General features: G+C 36.3%; 3 protein-coding genes across 3 annotated transcripts in view; 1 reads left to right on the plus strand and 2 right to left on the minus strand.

Annotated features, from left to right (window-relative positions):
* Window positions 1-15,638, minus strand: part of LOC134226136 (uncharacterized) — an 84,947-nt gene extending 69,309 nt beyond the window's left edge. Inside the window, 1 exon segment of the mRNA XM_062706714.1 lies at window positions 15,498-15,638. The gene's annotated coding sequence lies outside the window, so the exon portion shown is untranslated.
* LOC134222831 (uncharacterized) lies at window positions 3,676-14,105 on the plus strand. Its single transcript, XM_062701981.1, has 3 exons — window positions 3,676-5,129; window positions 5,190-5,622; window positions 13,430-14,105. Exons 1-3 carry the CDS (start codon window positions 3,686-3,688, stop codon window positions 14,103-14,105), a joined length of 2,553 nt encoding a protein of 850 aa, XP_062557965.1. The 5' UTR covers window positions 3,676-3,685.
* A 42-nt stretch (window positions 15,639-15,680) lies between the features above and the next one.
* Window positions 15,681-18,113, minus strand: part of LOC134226135 (uncharacterized) — a 69,015-nt gene continuing 66,582 nt past the window's right edge. The window contains exons 2-3 of the mRNA XM_062706713.1: window positions 16,503-16,823; window positions 15,681-15,804 (exon numbers count right to left, since the gene is read on the minus strand). Of these exons, the coding sequence (XP_062562697.1) occupies window positions 15,795-15,804; window positions 16,503-16,823 (331 nt within the window). The 3' untranslated portion in view covers window positions 15,681-15,794. The remainder of the gene's footprint in view (window positions 15,805-16,502; window positions 16,824-18,113) is intronic.

Here is an 18,113-nt window from a genome sequence, read left to right on the forward strand (position 1 = left end):
GTTTTCAGTATTTGAGCCAAAGTTTCAGAGCCATTCTTTGCATATCGAAGAATATGCTTCCATACACTTACACTTACACACCATACACTTCGAATTACGAAAGAATCATAGTTTTGTGTTTCATTGTGGGCCGGCATGAGGTTTTTATAATTCTTCTGCGTCTGAGTTTAAACCAACTTCGACTTTCGAAGAGTATGCGAAAAGACATCCTCACCAATGGTCTATTATGGAAACCATATCATCCGCCGTTGACCATTTTTTGAGTTTAATATGCTTCTAGATGTCTTATAATGAAAATAATTAATTTTCTGAGAGTGAAACGAAAAAATTCAATCGTGATTTGTAACCTGTTTGTAACCTATTGTCAATAGATAAGTGAAAATTCGTGACAGATAATCAAAATCAAGTCCTGGCTACTTTGATAAAAACTATAAAAAATGTCCACAGTATCTGTCAAGATTGAATTACCCCTGGTCAACATTATAGCTAGCGTAAAAAGCTCATTCGTCCTTCTCTTTCGAGCGCATAGAGAGGGTGGGATTTGTTTTCATCGGGAAGCGTTTCCCGGTGAAAACAAATTCTATCCTTCTTATGTGCTTAAAAGAGAAAGATGATTAAACGTCAGCAAGCTCTATGATTGAGTCTACAATATATACTATAGCAAAATTATTGTTTCGAAAGGTGGTGTTACAATTGCTTTTCTACAATACTTTTTTATTCAGGAAAAGAACTGCATGACGAGGTAAATAAAATTTTTGATAGGAATGGTCAATTTAAATAAAAACCTTCAGTTTCCTACCCGGTAAAAAAACAATTAATGAATGGGTACTTTTCCTCTGCTATCTCTTTCTATCTGCTGAAAAACTAGATTAAGTGGATTTACTCATTTAAATGAGTAGATCCACTTATTATCCTAAAATGGGTAAATTTTTCACCAGAGGGAAAGAGATAGCAAAGGAAAAGTGCCTATTAATGAGTAAACGTGTTGGTCGACCTTTTTAATATTTTTATTGCCTGTCTTTGGTTACAAAACGTTTCTTTGGTTGCTCAGGGTCTGTCTCATTTGGAGAATTAAACTTAAAAGTGACAGTTTAAAAATTAGCAAATAAGCCGGTCATAAGAATGGCTGGTGCTACCCAGCAATTCCAATAAGATATCGATGCAAAATAATTCGATATCTGTCAAAAGTAATCTTGCTCTGCGAGCAGGGTTATTTGATAATTATTGAAATGTAACTTTTAAGTTTAATTTTAATTTAATTATCCAAATGAGACAGACCCTCAGTTTGTTATTGTCGGCGTAGCACCAAAACAGAATTCGTACCTAACTTTCTTCCGAAGTTTTATCTGTCGAACTAATTGATGCATTGCTTAGCGCATCTTTAGGCGAATCCAGCGTACTACACTCACAAAAAACTCCGCATTATATTCATGAGTTTCCATATGGATTTTTGCAATGTGGGTAGTGAAATGGATTCCATATTTTCGACACATATATTTCATGCGCCCACATGCATTGCATGAGTGTTCACAAAAGATATTTTAGTTACTAGATAAAGATTGTCGCTTCGGTTCCCTTTGTTGTGCTGTCCGGAACACGTTGGGTACCAAGCTGTCAAATCGTATGGATTTCCTTCTTTGACATTTAGCTCCCCTATCCTTGCTAGCAAAAGATGTTCCGGACAGCGACGACAGCGACAATCTTTATCTAGTAACTAAAATATCTTTTGTGTTCACACTTACTATCCATGTGGGTCATAGTACACTGCCAAAAATATCTATATAAGATATATGTGTCGCCGTTATAAATTTTTGCAATTGCTCCACCCTAATATAATCGATATAAAACCACACATAAATTAAATATTTGCTAATTCGAAACGACACATAAAGTTTATTTTGATATATATTTTATTAGTAGAGAATGATTATGTGTGCGCTGATATACATCATGAGCTAAATCTATGGATTTTTGCCAATAAATATGTGTGGATTTTTAGGCTGTGAACCATTCCACCGATTCGTTTAACTTTTAGTTAAAATTTGACACTATGATGGTTATTTTCCCATCGTGGTTAAAATTTTACTTCGAAGCCGACCCATTTGAGTTTTGACAGATTGATAGTTATTCGGAACGAAATGGATTTGGCGCCAATTTTCTCGCGAACAAAGTTTAACTATCGAACTGTCAAATCTAACCATGCTCCGGAGCAGGGTTATTTTTAACCACGGCGAAATAACCATCGAACTGTCAAATTTTAACTAAAAGTTAAACGAATCGGTGGAATGGTTCACAGCCTTAGTAGTGTATTCATCTATAAATTTGTATGCAATTAAGTATGTGCCGACGCATGATATGCATATTTAAAAATACATGGATTTTTGCCATAAAGTATGTGTCGATTTTCCTAAGTGTACTTCCGAAGCTCAATATCAAGTTTGAAATCGTCGGCAGCATTACTTTTCCATTTATTAAATAAACGTCAAAATCATGACGGTCTGCTGCAGAATTAGGTTAAATGTTATGATGAACGGGCTCATTGTTGTCAGTTGTTTTGACAGATTACCCGGTCATTTTCGAAATCGATAATATTACTCTTTCCAATTATTCGTGTAGAAGCACCATAGACAACTTCGTTAGCATAGATCGAACATGATATTTTGTTTGACAAAGACAAACGTCAGTTTGTGTTTAATATCAGCAGCGAGCAATAATTGATTGCAGAATCAAATTTTTTTTGCAGAATCGGGTATATAAATTTGAGAAAAAATGAGTTCACGAAATAGGCGCCAGTATTTTATGTCGGTCGATACCTTCGGCTCCAAATATACAAAAAAGGTAAGGTTCAAATAACTTAAATATTTGAAATAGTTGAACTATTAGTGGTATTGGTTCCAGCCTAGGCGCAACATCCATAAAAATCGGACATCACACAGCGAAAATTTCCAAGATGCATTTCTTCCTTTGCCAGTAGACGAACAGCTTGAAGATCAATCGAGAATCACATTGAAAATACCGGAATCAACGCATGAAACCAACAGCACCATATCTGAAGACAGCATCCAATATGAAAACATCGAGCAAAGTGATTTAGGATATGTTGATGCTGACAAAGAACGGTTTGGTGGCATATCGTTCGAAGAGGATTCCGATTTAGAGAGCAATTATTACGAACAAACTTCCGATCACGAGCCTTGGATTTTCAACAATGTAAGAAGTGTTCAAGTGTAATAGGTGTGAATTTGTCTTTAATGGAACTAAGATAGGCACGAGGCCCACGTACCGTTTTTTCAACGCGGCGTTTTAAATACGCAAGGTAGCATTGAGAAAAAGCAGTAAGACAGCTTTACCGCGCTGTTACACACATGCGTCTTGTGAACGCTGCGTTGAAAAGGCGATGCGTGGCAAACGGACTTTTAAAGATAGGAATGTGAAAATCTTGTACTCAATATTTTTTTCCGAATAAAGTTCTTACTTTCAAGCAATCCTGCGTAAGATGACTTTCGCTATTCAAATTTCACCAACATTTGAAAGAAGATATCTCAATACAGATTATACCTATCTACTACACCAATAAACAATCATCATTATATACCAAATTATCCTGTTTCAGATATTTACACCATCATTCAAGAGGAAAAAATTCAAATGCATGTCTGACCTGGAATGCCCCGACGTTCTATTTATGGTCTTGAACTTCTATATTCGACACAGTTTGACTCAATCAGCGCTGGAAGATATGTTAAAGCTTCTCAATGTGATTGCCGGAGTTAAAACCTTTCCTGAGACTTTTTCATCATTTTCCGCCCTTTTTCAAATGGACTCGTACAAATCGTATCGCGTTTATTTCTGTACAAATTGTCAATTTGATTATGGAACGACCGCACCAGATTCATGCACGAATTGTCAGATTTGTGGCTGCACTGAGAAGGATTTCTTCATAATAATTCCGATTGAAAAACAAATCTGTGAGCTTGTTCGTAGGCATAAAGTTAAAATTGAAAAACATGCAAAAACTTTAGATGAACAACGTATAGCAGATATCAATTGCGGTAGATATGCTAGAGAAAAAAATGTTGGAGATTCACGGACAATGCTTACTTTGAGTGCTAACACCGACGGAGCAGCTACTTATAAATGTACGACACAGAAACCTCTATACCCCGTATTTCTAACGCTCAACAATCTTCCTCCCGTTGAACGTTTTTCGAAACACAACCTAATCATCAACGCTCTTTGGCTTTCTAAAGGAGAACCAAACACTAATCTGCTTTTTAAATATTTATGCATTGAGCTGAACCATTTGGACAACACAGGTGTCATCATAGACAATAACGCGTACTCCATCAAGCTGTTACAAGTAAATCTTGATTCGGTTGCTAGATGCAAGGTGCAAAATATGAAGCAATTCAACGGAAATTATGGTTGCACATACTGCCTTCATCCCGGGGATGTAAAGGACTCGGGAATATGTAAATGCTATCCGAACCGAAAGGTTGCTATGCGAGAAAACATAGCTACAAGGAAACAAATGGATGAGGTATTTAAAGATGGAAATGAAAGGTTTGGTATCATGGGAAAGTCTGTGTTCGTATCACTGTGCGGATTTGACATAATAAGATCTTTTCCACCCGACTACATGCACGCAATTCTACTTGGTGTAATGAAACAAATGTGGACCATGTGGACAGAAAGTGAATACCACAAGCAACCATTCTACATTGGAAATAAGATAGACGAAGTTGAGAAAAGAATGTTATCTTTTCGTCCACCATCATCGTTTTCTAGATATCCCCGAAAGTTAAAGGAGTATAAGAAATATAAGGCTAATGAGTGGGAGTCTTTATTATTGCACTACATCTATCCTGCTCTTATTGGTATATTACCACAAGCCTATCTTGATCATGCGATGCTTCTTTCGTCATCAATTTTTAATCTACTGAGCCCAAAACTTGATGAATCAGTAATCAACTCTTGCGACAAACAGTTGAGACAGTTCATAACATCATTTCAGAAACTCTATGGAAAAGAAAGTATGACCTATAATGTGCATCTAGTAGGACACTTCATTCAATCAGTTAGAGATTTTGGAGCTCTGTACAATTTTTCGCTTTTTCCTTACGAATCAGGTTATTTATCATTCAGAGCTCAACCAATGCCCTGTGGTAATTTTTATTAACATATTGCAGGAAACGCTTTGTTGCTGGGATTTCGAACTGGAAACAACAAACCGATTCTTCAAATTGAGAGGAAATACTATTTCAATAGAATGTGCCAGTACATCGAACTTCCATCCAGCTCGCCTATCCATTGTTGGGTGAAAACAATATGGACTAGAGAGCATGCACCGCTTCAGTACGACCCAAAATCATTGTATGTCTTAAGCGATGAAGTTGTTTACAATGATGACGTAGATGAAAGAATGTTTAGCATACACAGCCGATTTCATATGAATGGTTTAGCCTTTTGCACAAAAGAGACCTGTTCAAATTTCAATTATGATGATTCGTGGATTGATGTCAATGGACAATTTTATAGCATCAGGAACATATTGTGTGATAAAAATAATGTAATATATATTGTCGGAAAACAAGCAATTGCTAGAAAAATTCATGATAATTTGTATTCATACCACCTTAGTGATGAAAATCGAGTTATAAAAGTTGATCATACTATTCAGCAATGCATAGCAATGCGGATTGAATATAAAGACAATATCGACCAATTCATATCGAGATGCAAAACCCGCACACAAGCAGATTAGTGGAAGTCATCCCATGGTTGGAGCATATAGTTTATGATAATGTTGGAATGAATTACACAAAGGCGGATGCACATTATTACATTTAACTCCACAACTTTATTCACATTAGTACACAAAATTGTATTACAATCTCAACTGCAAGTACGTCTCAGTACAAAATAGGAATACTAGAAAAAACGTTAATAAATTGTATTAAAAAAAATCTCCTTTTATTTTATTTCAGCCTTCTATAAAAGGTTCGATTTTGGTGTGAAACAATATTATGATTAACTGATATTTAACACGATGATTAACAAGATCAAAACAATATCACACATAGATATGAAAACATATTATGATTGTCATTTGATTTTCATTGAAACATATGAATATCATTCTAATATCAAAAAATGATATCATAACATATTTTGATGTTGCTTTGATATTATTTTGTTATTCACCTCTGCCCGGGTTGTAATACTTATGAGTGATGGTCGGAAGAGTATGGAACGACTATAATTTGCTTTTAGATGATCCACTGTTCTCTCCTTTTGGATGGAGTCAATGGAGTAAATTATAAAAACGTAACTCTTAGGTTGGTTGGTAGGTGTAACTTAGGTTGGTTTCGAAGCCGACGACATGAATCTCCAAGCTCCAGAGCGCGCTGATTAATTAGGAAAGAAGCGGATACGCGGTGGATCTGCTGAACCCTCTGACTGATTAGAGCTCTGTGTAAAGGTGAGATTCAGAAATGCCAAACGCAATGAAATCAGATCTCTGTACAAAAACGAATTCGGAACTCATAAGAAGAAGCAAAAATATGTTTGAACTACAGTATCGATGCATGGTCAAAATCAGTATTATCTCACTTATTGTTGAGCCGAAAGTGATTGAAGGGGCGCGCCTTTGAGAGTTGGTATAAGCCATTTCTCGAAGGGTATAAATAGCGGTACTTTAATCTAAAGATGCCTTACATCAAGTTTGAGAAATATCTGGATAACAAACGACTTCTTCATTTCTTCTTGATAGAAATGGAGCAGAAAGACATGCACTAAACAAATGACACGGGCATACTACAAAAGTTCAAAGAAATGGAGGCAGTGGTTCATACCGAACAAAATAAAAACGAAGCGTACGTACTATCGAAGCAAAAAAATTCGAACAATAATTTTTTTTGTCTGTTTGTTTATTTAGGAATAGCAGAATGTTCATAAAACCACCTGGAAGTAAAAGATTGGATAGAAGGCTCTGTACTCTAAGCATACTTTTTATTTGATATTTTGGACCAACAGGACCCAGATTTTTCTTTAAATCGTGCCTACATTTTAATGCTTCAGAACCTCCATAAATTACGTGACATTTGCAGGAGTAATGTTTTGAAGATATGTTACGCATCGTACATGCGGTTATGCATGTTACTACAAAAAGCGACGATTGGGGGTGGTTAATAGATCACGACATTTTTACGTGACGTATTTTATGGATTTTTATAGATTGCGAATGAAAAGCTTTAAGGTTGCCCTGAACTATCACTGTCGTTGTGACTCTATTAACTTCATTGACGCTTCCTTACCAAAGCGACAAACTGCCAGCTATAGCAACAGTCGCATCGCGTTGGTTTGGAGGAACCTTCATTATGATTCGTAATTATATGAGAGTATAAAAACATGAGTATAAAGATGAGTATAAAAACAACAAGACAAATTTCGAAGATGTAAAAACGGGATAACATTCTAAGTTATTTTAATATTCTCATCTTTAGAATCGTGTTTACGTTTCTCGTACACCGAGGTGTAACGAAAAGGCTATATGTTCACTCCAAAAACGAAGTGTTGATAAGAGGCCCAGAGGGCCGACTTCCATATACCGATCAACTCAACTCGACGAATTGAGGTGATGTCTGTCGATAAAGTTTGTTTTAAATATAAGTCATTGGCGATATAATCACAACTGCAGCTAGCGTGGAGCTGATCTGTGACCAAGAAGTACGACGTGGGAAAATATCTTTGGCAACATGACCACTAGATCCTTTGTTATTCAACATGTTCTCGGCCAAACATAAAGATACTTTTTCTGAAAATGTGGGAATTGTTCTTCAGGAAACTAAAGAATTGCTCCCCCTGAAATTCTTACCAGAATTTCTTTTGTATTTCAGTCAAATGATTTCATAACTTTATTTGAAATTTGTTTATAAATATAATATATCCTCTGAAAATTCCTTTGAATAAAACTTCTTATTTTAGATTTTCGCCTGAATTAATTTCCGATACTCTTCTAGGAATTCATCTGATAATTTCTCTAGAAGATCCATCGAAAAATCCATTAAGGCCGTTACAAATATTTAATTAACATTTTGTCCTACTGGTCTCCGAAAGGTCAGGGGGGATAATCCATCCATATATATAAAACTCAATGTTTGTATGTTTGTATGTATGTTTGTATGTATGTTCCAGCATAACTTCTGAACCCATTGACCGATTTCAATCAAATTTGGAACACACATTCTTTATCTTAAGGAGACGACGATAGGGGGGTTGAGGATGCTCTTTGGAAAAGGGGGAGGGTGTGGGGGAAGGGGTATTGCTTAGTTATCGATCAACTCAGTGTACCTTTGGAACCCCTTGGCTGATTTCAACCTAATTTGGACCACACATTCTTCATCTTAAGGAGACGATGATAGGGGGATTAGGGATGCTTTTTGGAAAAAGGGGGAGGGTGTGGGGAGAGGGGTATTGCTTAGTTATCGATCAACTCAGTGTACCTTCTAAACCCCTTGGCCGATTTCAACCAAATTTGGAACGCACATTCTTAATCTTTAGGAGATGACGATAGGAGGCTTTGGGATGCTCTTTTGGAAAGGGGGAGGGTATGGGGGGGGTGGTTATTCTTAGTTATTCAAAGCAGTGAACCTTTTGAACCCCTTGGCCGATTTCAACCAAATTTGGAACACACATTCTTTATCTTAAGGAGACGATGATAGGGGGTTAGGGATGCTTTTTGGAAAAAGGGGGAGAGTGTGGGGGGAGGGGTATTGCTTAGTTATCGATCAACTCAGTATACCTCCTGAACCCCTTGGCCGATTTCAACCAAATTTGGAACACACATTCTTTATCTTTAGGAGACGACTATAGAGTAGTTAAGCATACTCTTTGGACAAGGGGGAGGGTGGTGGGGTAGGGGTATTGCATAGTTATTGATCAATTCAGTGTAGCTTTTGAACCCCTTGGCCGTTTTCAACCAAGTTTGGAACACACATTCTTGATATTAAGGAGACGACGATAGTTAGGTTAGGGATGCTCTTTGAAAAAGGGAGGGTATGGGGGGAGTAGTATTATTCAGCAATCGATCAACTCAATGTAAGTCTTGAACCCAATGATTGATTTGAACCGTATCAAATATTGTCTGTCCTAAGGAAACAATTTTAGTGAATGTGGGTAGGTCATTTGAAAAGGGGGTGGGTGTGAGAGAGGAATATTGTTTAGTTATCGATCAATTCAGCATAACTTTTGAACCAATTTACCGATGTCCACCAAATTTGGAACCCGTATTCTCTGTTTAAGGAAGACTATATCAGACTGGGTAGGAGTGTCATAGCTGAATGAGAGAGAGGATATTTATTAAACGAACAGTTTAGGCTGTGAACCATTCCACCGATTCGTTTAACTTTTAGTTAAAATTTGACACTTCGATGGTTATTTTCCCATCGTGGTTAAAATTTTACTCCGAAGCCGACCCATTTGAGTTTTGACAGATTGATAGTTATTCGGAACGAAATGAATTTGGCGCCAATTTTCTCGCGAACAAAGTTTAACTATAGAATCGTCAAATCTAACCAAAAATGACGAAAATTATGTTTTCCAAAAGTGATTCTTACCGATACAAATATCCCAGAATATGACATTTCCCTGAAAATGACATATCTCTGAATGAAGCAGTCCATTAACATAACACTATTTAAGGCCTAAGGTCATTCGACATGAATTATGAACAGCATCAGAAAAATTTTTCATAGAAAGCATGCATTCGCTGGGTATAAAGCAATGATAATTGTTACCCTTCATCGCAATCATGGTTTGCCCATTGAAAAGCAATGATTAATGTTTTTCCTTCTGGATGGTGGATGTGTCAATCTTTCATCAAATCTTGAAGTATCAATAAGTTAACACAATTACCCTGTTGACCAATTGGTTTAATCTTTTTCTGATTGTGAAAAAAAAAACTGAAAACCAAACTGGCAATTCCGAGCAAGGCCGGGTACATAAAGCTAGTAAAAAATAAATATTAAAATAAAAAAAATCTAAAAACTCCTCGGATTTGTTAAAGAATGTTTTGAAAATTTTCAAAATTATTCGAATTTTATTTTGTTGCCCCTCAAAATATATTTTTTTGGCTAAATAATTAAGGGGGGGGGGGACAAAATAGTTTTTAAATATTTGTATCGGCCTAATCCAATTTATCCAAAAAAATCCATTTGGGATCTCCTCCTCCATCTTACTATAGGAAATTCTCCAGGAAATGGTTTGGGAACTCCTTCGAATACTCTCACAAGAATTCCTTCAAAAATTCTTCTTAAAAAAGAAACTTCCCGGAGCAGTTCTTGAAGGAGTTCTATGCAGAATATCTTGAGAAATTTCTGTGAGGATTACGAAACGAATTCTTTAAGCAGGAGAATTCATAGAGGAATTTCTGAAAGAAAATTTGGGAGAGTTTTTAGAAGATGTGTTATTGTTTTAAGATATTGCTGCTAATTCCTGGAAAAATTTTTTGGAAAATCATGAAGGGATTTAGGGATGATTTTTTGTAGATCTGAAGAAATAGCCAGATGAATTTGCAGACGAATTTCTCAAGGAATTTTCCGAAGAAAAAAAACGAGCAATGGGTAATGTTTTCAACATAACCGCGAGTAGACGTAGGACTTGTATAAACGTAACGTATTTACATTTAACTTTTAACTTTTGGATCTATAGAGTTTGATTATAGGTATTGATATTGGAAACGACAACTTCCATGCTGTGTAGAATTATTAGCAATTTGTTTATTCAAAACTTCTGGAAATAAAACTAATAATTAAATACATAATTAGAATTGCTTTGTTTCTAACTATTAAGCCCTTATTTACTCAAGCAAATGTAGGGCATCTATAGATTTCTTATTGATGATAGTATTTGAAGTTTAAAAATTTTATTTATAAAACTTCCAGACTTGGACAAAATGTGCTATTTTAGGGGAGCTGTCCCGTTTTCCAAACAAAGAAATACAGCACCAATTTCGTTGCTTCTTTTTGCTAACATGCGTGCTTACAGCTGAAAAAAAATCACAACAATAATAAACAAGTCAATGAGAAGTAACCCTACTAAAATAGAGGAGGTACTGCTAATACGTCAACGAAAAATTATTTAATATTTTGATCCCAAACTCCGAGTCTACGTCAAGTTTAATAATACAATTTCTCAGAAAATGAAAAACAAGAAAATAGGAAGTTTATTTAAATATTCTTCTGGAAGTTATTTTTTACGGACTTTTTTAAAACATTTACATGTAAGACAGCGAAATTTTCTAATCTAAAATGGATATTAACACTATTGCTGATTGTGCATCTTTAATTGCTAATGCCTTTTGCAAATAAATGAAAGTAATTATTTGAATCAAATATTTATGTTCATCATTCAAAATCTATTATCAAAATCTATTATATTATCATTCAAAATCTTTCAACACAGCGTAACCACAAGCACCCCTCGCAATGTCTCTTCACTACATTGCTTGTCTTTTGTTATACCGCGACGCTACTGCGTTAACTCTTCAAATTAGCTAGAGTGGTAATAGTGGTAATAGAGTATACTTGCTGAAACACAAAATCACGTTAACCAAGAATATTCAAATGCTTTATACCAGCGTTTTAAAGTTACACAAAATTCAGTAGCTATTTACCTATTCACATCAACAAATAAATCAAATTTTGAATTGAAATATTTAGACTCAAAACAGTGACAATTTTTGGAATTATAAAGGAGAAATTTCAAAAATTTTCGTTGAAATCTTAGAATAAGAAACGCATTTTCTTTTGTCGTGAGCGAGGAAGACAGAATTTTTCAACAATTCATCGCCATGAACGCGAATATTAATAAAATTGTCACGCAAACGCTCTCTAATTAGTTGATTGTACTACATTTTCAAAATGATTATATTGCGAAAAACTCTTTAGTAAGTATATTAGTGGTTCTAAAAAGATCCATTCACAATGTTAGATGTAAATTTCCTCTTGAGCGGTTCAACTGGGAATTTATGATTGTTTAAAACATTATGAATCGCTGCTACCATCGGCCGAGAAAACTTGATCAGTAGTGTTGTCGTGACGATTCTGTCGTGTGACGATTCTGCCTTGCTCTTAAAAAGGCTTTAGGTTTTGCGAATGCGTGGCTGAGACGATGATGCAACCGTTCAAAATTCCGACGATGCGATGCTGTTATTGCTTTGCCTGTTTCGGTCAGATTGAGAGGAAAAATTCGCGCTGCGCTATTTTATGCCTTCTTAGCAGACCTAGCGTGAGCTCATTCGTTGACGTCTGCACCAATCAGAACGTGGTTAGAGATGTCGCAAATTAATCGATTATTTCGATTAATCGATTAATCGTTGAGATAATCGATTAATTTTGAATCGATTATTACCCAACGACCAATCGATTCAATAATCGAGAAGAATCAACAGTAATCGATTAGTTACTAATCGATTAATCGGGATTTTACGACATCATAAGGATGTTGCAAATTAAGCGATTACTTCGATTAATCGATTCATCGTTGTGATAATCGATTAATTTTTAATCGATTACTACCCAACGATTCATCGATTCAATAATCGATAAGAATCGAGAGTAATCGATTAGTTACTAATCGATTAATCGAGATTTTACGACATCTCTAAACGTGGTAATGGAACACACTTAAAATAAATCGCCGAGTTCGGTAAAATTTTACCGAAATCTCAACAGCAGAACTGTTCGGTAAATAATTTAACTGATTTTCGGTGATTTTGACAGTTGAGCAATGGAAAAAATTACAAAAAATCTGTAAAATAAATTACCGAACAGTTCTGCTGTTGAGATTTCGGTAAAATTTACCGAATACGGTGAAATGAGGTAAGTGTGAATGATGTAAGAATGATGCGGTACCCATATTTATAGGTTTTTGTGTATTCAATGTTTTGCTTTGAAAACAGTTTTAGGCCTATTGAAACAAGTTTTCGGATATTATAAAGCATTATTATGAAAGGCATACTTGAAAGCTGTCGATTGAGGGGTTAACTGCAGAAATCTGTTCACTAGGGTAAAAGCTATTAACGTTTGAAATCTTTCAACACAGCGTAACGCGGCCGATTTAGAAATTTTGAAATGACACCCGGTATAGTAAAGAGAGACGTAAGTCCTACGTCAAAATTACGAACAATCTTTTGAGACTGTTCTTGACGCAATTTTTGGAAGAATTCCCGGGACGGGTTTATGAAGAAATTCATAGGGAATTTCTGGAAGACCTCGAAGTAATGAATGAAGAATGGAATTGGTTGGTTTACGTGGGAATTTCTGAATGATTTTCGAGTGGAAGTTCTGGGAAAGGAGACGTGGAAAACTCCGAAAACAATAGTATCCAGAAGTAAGTTTTTCCGACTTTCAATTTCCTTTACTAGTAGAATACTTGAAAGTTTGATTATAGATGCTGATGTTATTCACCTCGTCATCGTTCCCGAAGGAAACGAATCGGATGTCGAGAATTTAGATCTGAGTGACGAGGAGAATGAAGTAGATCAGCTAAATCCTCTCCCACTTCCGTTGCCGGATAATATCGAAGTGTTTGATTACACGTCTGACGGGGATGAAGCAGAGACGGTACTTGTCGAGACGCAACCTTGTTTTCAGCAGAAGGTTGTAGGAACTCGGGTCAAAGGTCGTAAGGAAAAAAATAATCGCCAACCAGGAAAACGTCAACAAAAACAGTTGATTCCTGCATGGTGCGAAGGTGATCATACGTCTGTGAATCCTCCGAGCTGTGAGAGCAATTATCCTGCCCCTCCTAATAAACCTATGACCCCGTATCAATATTTTTCGATGTTCCTGGATAAAAGTATTATAGACAACATTGCTCACGAGACAAACAAATACGCGCAACAGAAATCAGGCGAGGATAAAGCGATCACTTCAGGAGAAATAGAGCAGTACTTGGGAATGCTGCTAATGATCGGAATTGTAAAAGTTCCATCTTTCCGAATGTATTGGGCTGCTGATACTAGATACGCTCCTATCGCCCATGTTATGTGTCGCAATCGTTTCGAAGAAATAAAGCGATTTCTTCATCTCAATGATATTTGATCTGCAACATCAAAGTCTAGGCTTTCACGTACTAATCGATCAATTTCTTTTTCATCGGTGTGGATCTCAATATTTGTAAAGAATAAAGAAAATGTTTCTTCTGCATACTCGGGGGAAATGTTGGGGGCGTCATCGAAGATTGTAGAATTTTGCGAATTAAGTCGATTGTTGCCGTTGCGATCAACGGTATGATAGCATTTGTTGCACTGCATCTTTGCGATTGCTTGCGGGAATGCTGACTGGAAGGCTTCTGTGTAATAAATTACGATGGAAATACACGTATTCTGACTGATTAAATACTGCTCAACAGATGCGTTGAGAATGGTAGAATCTTTTAAAACTTTCAAACGGTTTTATATGCTTTCAAACCACATAAACTTAACGTCAACAACAAGCGGTTTCAAACAAGCCACCGAAACACGTCCACACGATCATGTGGAGTCCATGTGGAGTCAAGACTTCCTTGGTAGATAAAATAATTCATAAACATAATAATCGTTCAATTAAGTGGATAGCTATTCCGCTTTCTGAGAAAATCATCTGTGGATCCATACCCATACAATTTCAATCATTGCTGATAATATTTTGAGACAATGTAATCAGCTGTTTCAGATGTTCCTTCAATTGTTTAAAATAATAGAATAATGTGTGCTACGTTAGACAGACAAACATTTATGAAACGCTGCTTTTTAAAGTACTGCAACTAAATACGTATAAGCTCGCGATGATGTTTAAATCAGATGTAAAATTATTACGTAGCATCGCATGAGCCATGATCAAAACATTTTAAAATTTTAACTAAAATCGATCAGAAAATGAAACGAAAAAAATATATTTTTTGTGTACGTACTATCGAGGATACCTACTATCGAGGGTACGTACTATCGAGTTATGCCTGTATTCCAGTATACGACTCGCTCAAAGCAGATTGGAAGCTGAAGAAACTGTCAGGTTGAGAGGAGAAATAAAAATATCGGCGTCTATTGGGAACAGAACCATGAGCTTGAAGCAGATTAAATGAATTCGAGCTAAATCATTACACAGCACTAATGTCAAAGGCTTTTTATTTCCAAAACTTATGGCCTTATATTTGATAGAGGAAAGCTTTTTTTGCTGTTCTCGAAATTTTTCTCTGCATCGCGAGAACTTCCCTTGTATCTATTAAAAGAATACATTTCAAATAATAAAACTGATTTTACGGCGCGAACTCGCTTTCTACACAAATTATCATTGTTTCTAGAGATGAGCCAGCCTAGGGCTGAAAACCTATTTAATAAAGACAAAATATATTATTGTTCAAATAATAAAGCTTGTTTCCGCTTTTACATTTTTACATAATAATCAGAAAGCTTAAAATTATTGTCATATCATACTCAATAACATGACACTTACCGTTTTCTTTTCGGTTGCAAAGGCAAATCCAATCCAATCTAATGAGGATTTTGAATCAATTCCGCGTAGAATTTTGCCCTGACAGCACTATTCCCAGCCGTGTTTCATAAACTAATCCAAACAAGCTGGACTGCGCACCAACTTCAGCACGAGTACTCATTTGCCGAATCGATGATTTAGCACTTTGGATTTGAGCTCACTTGCTAATAATACGCTCTATCCTGACAACTGGGAAATTTTACCCTTTTTCCTTTCACTACTGATCAGTTTTCCGCCCCTCTCTTGCATTTCACTGAATTAAAAATATCTGCGGCAAATTGTGTTTACATACAAGGGAAATTATTTCGGCGTAAACTTCACTTTCGTATTGTAATTGTAACGTATTGCCTCCCCGAAGTTACTTCTGCAGCACTGGTAGAACAAAAAAAAATTAAGCAACAGAAAATAATTAAGCCCAGAATGATTCTGCAGAAACAACGCAAACCCGCACAATTTATTCCCCCCGATACGTATGTCTTCCAAGCGTAACGCTAGCGCTCTGGATGCTCTTACTTGCGCGGAAACCCACACAAATAAACCAAAATACATCGGCTTGCTGCGTTTTTACTCCGATCCAATAATCTCCATGGACTGCTGGTGTCTATTTCGTCACTTCCGATGAAAATTGCGTAGGCAATTTATTTCTTTGCCTGGCCAGTTCGAGCCATTTCCACAAACAGAATTATCCAAAAAAATCGGGTAGAATTCTCACGGGAGAAAAAAAAAACTTCAAAATCTTCGTCGTCGCACGTAACAATCGTTGACCGACCGCAGCCGTGTCGTGTTCTCGAGCTACCAGCTCTACCGCAGCACACACCGCGCGTTTCTCCTGACACCACACACAAACCCAGGACGACCGAGGAAATACGAGAAAGAACCGCACCGACGAAAAAATCCGCACACCTTTCGCTGAATTCGATTTTTATCCACTTCAAAACAGATGCTTCCGCACAACTTTATACGCACCGTGCACCGTAAATGTCCCGCTCCCGTTTGATGCCACTTTCGATCGGTTTTGGGTTGGGCGCGGACCGTAAATTCCGATTTTTCGTCGCATTTATCCAAACACACGTTTTGCTGCTCGATGGATCCGGGGTTTGCTTTTGCTTCACCAAAACGCGACCGACCGACGACAGCGCGATTGAAAACGTAATGGCGATCCGCACCCAATTTATCACCGGCAGGCAAAGCAGGATGCACTGATGTTGGCCTCTCGGTCGTTCTGACTGGATCCAAAGCGGGATCATGGGTTGGTCTGGCAAACGAGGTTTCCTGGTGTGAAAGTTTCTGTGAAGGAAGGTTAGAAAAGCTGATTGTGCTTCAAGGGTATTTCTAGCATCACATTTGAAAAGAGCTTCAACATAAAGAATAAAAGAAAATCTCGCTTAACTTTTCAAAAGAACATTTTTTTTTTCATGAATTGGGTTGTTTAGGGGTATACATGTTTTTACATATTCTGAATCTGCATAAAAAACTGAGCCTAACCCCAATTTTTCAGGATTTTTGGAGCACAGGAACTATTTTTAATTTGCATTCTAAATTTATATGGGACTAAAAATTTGTTCTAATGCTGCATGGGCCAACTGTCATTCTATGAATGTTAGTGTCATTCTATCGATTAAAATGGCTTATTGTTTGCTATACAAAAATGAAAATAAAAGGTTTACAAACAAAATAAAAATATGTTGGAGATCAGAAAAGCATGCTCTTTATGTTAAACTATAAAAAACCTCATATTTTTCTCTGCTCAACAACCCAATTAATTTGAATAGCGCAACCCGAATAAAAAATACAGTAGAATAACAATACAATTTGTTGCAACACTACTGTTAATAACATTAAATTGACAATAGATTATATTGTATATACTCAAATGTAAATGAAGTTTTTGCAATAGAACACACTTAATTTATTTGAACGGGCTCGGTAAACGAATTACCGATTTCTCAACAGCTGAGCTCTCGGCAGTCCGCTCAGTAAAAAGTTTAACAATTTACCGAGTCCTCGTTTTGCACTCTCGATGACTAAATGTCAAATTTTACTGAGATAATCTGTAAAAACTACTGATTACTCAGTAAAAAAATACTGAATAATTTGTAAAAAGAATACAGACCACAGTAATAAATATTACCGAGCAAAATGTAATTTAGTATTTTTGATATTTCAATGATAAGAAAAATGAAAGAAAAACGTGTTTGTTCGAAATATGTTTATTTTTAAGAAAAATAATTTCCGTAGTGATTTTAAACAACCGACTGAGCCGGTGATAATTGGGTTGTTTAGGGGTATACATGTTTTTACATATTCTGAATCTGCATAAAAAACTGAGCCTAACCCCAATTTTTCAGTATTTTTGTAGCCCCGGAACTATTTTTAATTTGCATTCTGAATTTATACGGGACTAAAAATTTGTTATTTTACTGCATGGGCCAACTGTCATTCTATGAATGTTAGTGTCATTCTATCGATTAAAATGGCTTATCCAGTTTTCCGCGAGCGGTAATGGCTGCCAGCTAGCTTGCGGCTCAGTCTCTGATTTGACGTGTCTGGAGGTCAACTGCACCCACCGCTCCGAGC

The sequence above is a fragment of the Armigeres subalbatus genome, chromosome 3 (assembly GCF_024139115.2).
Source record: "Armigeres subalbatus isolate Guangzhou_Male chromosome 3, GZ_Asu_2, whole genome shotgun sequence".
Lineage (NCBI taxonomy): Eukaryota > Metazoa > Arthropoda > Insecta > Diptera > Culicidae > Armigeres > Armigeres subalbatus.